Source organism: Corylus avellana, chromosome ca4 (genome assembly GCF_901000735.1).
Source record: "Corylus avellana chromosome ca4, CavTom2PMs-1.0".
NCBI classification, from domain to species: Eukaryota; Viridiplantae; Streptophyta; class Magnoliopsida; order Fagales; family Betulaceae; genus Corylus; species Corylus avellana.
Genome location: NC_081544.1, coordinates 27,202,350 through 27,205,458, shown reverse-complemented (window position 1 = coordinate 27,205,458; position 3,109 = coordinate 27,202,350). Strand labels below are relative to the sequence as shown.

Here is a 3,109-nt window from a genome sequence, read left to right as displayed (position 1 = left end):
TTATATATATATATATATAAAATTTTCGAATACTTTCTTTGCAATTGATTTTCAATAAATATATCCCTCAAATTCACTTATTACTATCTAGAGGTATGCTTCAAGTATAATTGATTTTGAGATATATTGGAACCTTTTATGATCATGATTTATTGAAATTCTTAACAATTGCATTAGTGTGCAATTGTTAAAATAGTGATATATCATAAATTCAATAGTGGTTTTAAAGCCACATCAATTTTGAAATGATAGAAGAGATATCTAGCATTCCTCTTTGGCAAATCGATCACTTTGAGACAAACAAAAAAACAAAATTGTTAGAATGAGATTCTTTAGCTATCCACTCAAGGAGGGTGGCCAACCATCCCCAAAAGGATTTTTTTTTATGTTGAGCAAATCATTTCAAAAACTCATGAGGGTCAACCATGCACCCCCATAAGCCTTAAAGAGTGTGGTTGGCTATATCCTCAACACTTGACAGGTTGGTTTGGTCATCTTTTGAGGCTTAATGGGGATGGTCGAACACCTCATTGGGATGGCCGACCACCCCAAAAATCTTAAGGGGTGGAGCATCCAACCTCTTCGAGTGTTGGCTAAAAAAATCGTTTCCTCTAATTTTTTTTTTCTTTATTTTTTTAATGTTCAAAATAGATGACTTTACAAAATCATGACCGTTAATTTAAAATAATAGTTACAATTTTTAAAATTGTAGGTATGGGAGTCTAATGCAAACATTTAAACCTTCATACTTTTACTGTCAAATCATTTTCCTCCTCAATAGCCCATTTTTTACCATCTCCTTTTGGAATACTTCAACTTCAATAATCAAAATATTTTAACATATTTTTGTTACACAATAGTTTGTCAGGCTATTTCTAGCATTAAGAGAATATGTCTCTATTTTAAGTCAACATTCTCAATCAAATCTATTGCTACAACCTTTTACTGCAATGATTAATCTTTCATGTTACATTGCGTTAAGCAGGTCTTACTTGTGGAGGCCTTGGGTTATTGGTTATGCTTGTTGGTGGATGGTGGTCCTACAAAGTGATAAAGAAAAGGAGGATGATTAAACAGAAGAACATGTTCTTCAAACGAAATGGTGGTCTATTGTTAAAACAACAATTATCTTCACATGAAACTAATGTTGAGAACACCAAATTGTTTAATTCAAAAGATTTGGAGATGGCCACTGACCGTTTTAATGTGAATAGAATACTTGGCCAGGGAGGACAAGGCACTGTTTACAAAGGCATGTTGGCAGACGGAAGAATTGTGGCGGTGAAAAAGTCCAGAGTAATTGATGAAGGAAAACTCCAAGAATTCATTAATGAAGTTGTCATTCTTTCACAAATTAACCACAGGAATGTGGTTAAGCTGATTGGTTGTTGTTTGGAGACCGAAGTTCCTCTTCTAGTTTATGAATACATTCCTAACGGAACGCTTTTCCAATATGTTAACGAACAAATTGAGGAGTTTCCACTAACATGGGATATGCGCTTGCGAATTGCAACTGAAGTAGCAGGAGCTCTCTATTACTTACACTCATTAGCTTCCTCGCCCATTTATCATCGGGATATTAAGTCTACAAACATACTCTTAGATGAAAAATACAGAGCTAAAGTAGCTGACTTTGGGACTTCAAGATCCATCACAGTTGATCAAACTCACTTAACAACCCTAGTGCATGGCACTTTTGGATACTTGGACCCTGAGTATTTACAGTCAAGCCAATTTACAGAAAAGAGTGATGTTTATAGTTTCGGCGTTGTCCTTGCTGAGCTGTTAACTGGCGAAAAAGCAATCTCTTCAACAAGGACGCAAGAATCCAAAAGTTTAGCCACATATTTCATTCAATCCGTGGAGGAGAATAATTTGTTTGATGTTCTTGATAGTCGAGTTTTGAAGGAAGGTAAAAAAGAAGAGATCATTGTGGTCGCGAACCTTGCAAAAAGGTGCTTGAACTTAAATGGGAAGAAAAGACCTACAATGAAAGAAGTCACAAAGGAGTTGGAGGCAGTTCAAACATTGCAAAAAGCTCCTAACCTTCAACAAAACTATGAAGAGCTTGAATATGTCCAAGCAGAAATGTACGAGCCATGGGATGCTGCTCCTTCATCAACAACTTCATCTGTGGACGCCCAACCATTATTACCTTCTCAATCAATATGAATCAATATTTGTTTAATGTCATGTTGTAGGCTACATAATTTGTTGTGTACTTTGTTTTCTAGTAGTCATTTCGAGAATCTTCTAAGAACATGGATTAACCATATTCAATTGTCTTATGATAGTATAAGGTAGCAGAAATCTCTATGTCTATTTTTATAAGAATCAATTTTGTTGTCTGTGTCAAATTAGGCCTTAAGCTACTTTACTAAGTATTTTGTGGTATGAGTAGCTCTCTTTTCTACCTTAGGATTTCCACTATAGTTCGAGCATTAATGGCAAAGCAAAATCATTAGAATTCAACACTTCCATTTTGACTACTAGACCAAACTCTATGTCAAGTACTATAGCCACAGTACTAAAGCCATCGGGTACCCTCATTTTTGATCATGTGCCTCCATACATGGCATGAGCTTCGGGTTTGACCCAAAGGTAATTAGCATAGTCAATTAAGTCGTCCATCGTTATCTTTTAGTTACTTATTTGTGACCAATAGCAAGGAGATTGTGGTTGTAAAAGGGTTATAATTATTGTCTATGATCATGCATGTACACATGGTCGAGAATAATCTTTTTCCAATAGGATGCTTGTGAAGACGCGGAGATGGACGTTTTCGGGACTAAAAGTCATTACAATGACTTTTAATTAGGCCTTTAATTAACTTTACGATATCCTACATCTTGATTTAATTAAATCTTGAAATTGGATGAATGGCCCGGATCATGAGGCCTTATAATTGCATGTTATGAATATATACGACGCGCCCAAAAAGCCACAATTGTGGACCATCCATTTGGGTCAACCATGGCTGCTAGCTTCATGCACAGAAGGCAACTTGGTCTTCTTGGCGACTACCAGAAGGAAGATAATCGCTTATGAAAGAGCGGGGGCTTGGGCTTTGCTATTTCACACGTCCATTCATCATCCTAGAAAGAAAGAG

The 3,109-nt window shown here is 36.0% G+C and overlaps 1 protein-coding gene across 1 annotated transcript in view; it reads left to right on the top strand.

Moving 5' to 3' along the window:
* The window catches only part of LOC132178332 (wall-associated receptor kinase-like 22), a 2,594-nt gene extending 371 nt beyond the window's left edge, over window positions 1-2,223 (top strand). The window contains exon 2 of the mRNA XM_059590780.1: window positions 986-2,223. Coding sequence (XP_059446763.1) covers window positions 986-2,172 — 1,187 coding nt within the window. The 3' untranslated portion in view covers window positions 2,173-2,223. The remainder of the gene's footprint in view (window positions 1-985) is intronic.
* The last annotated feature ends 886 nt before the right edge of the window (window positions 2,224-3,109 follow it).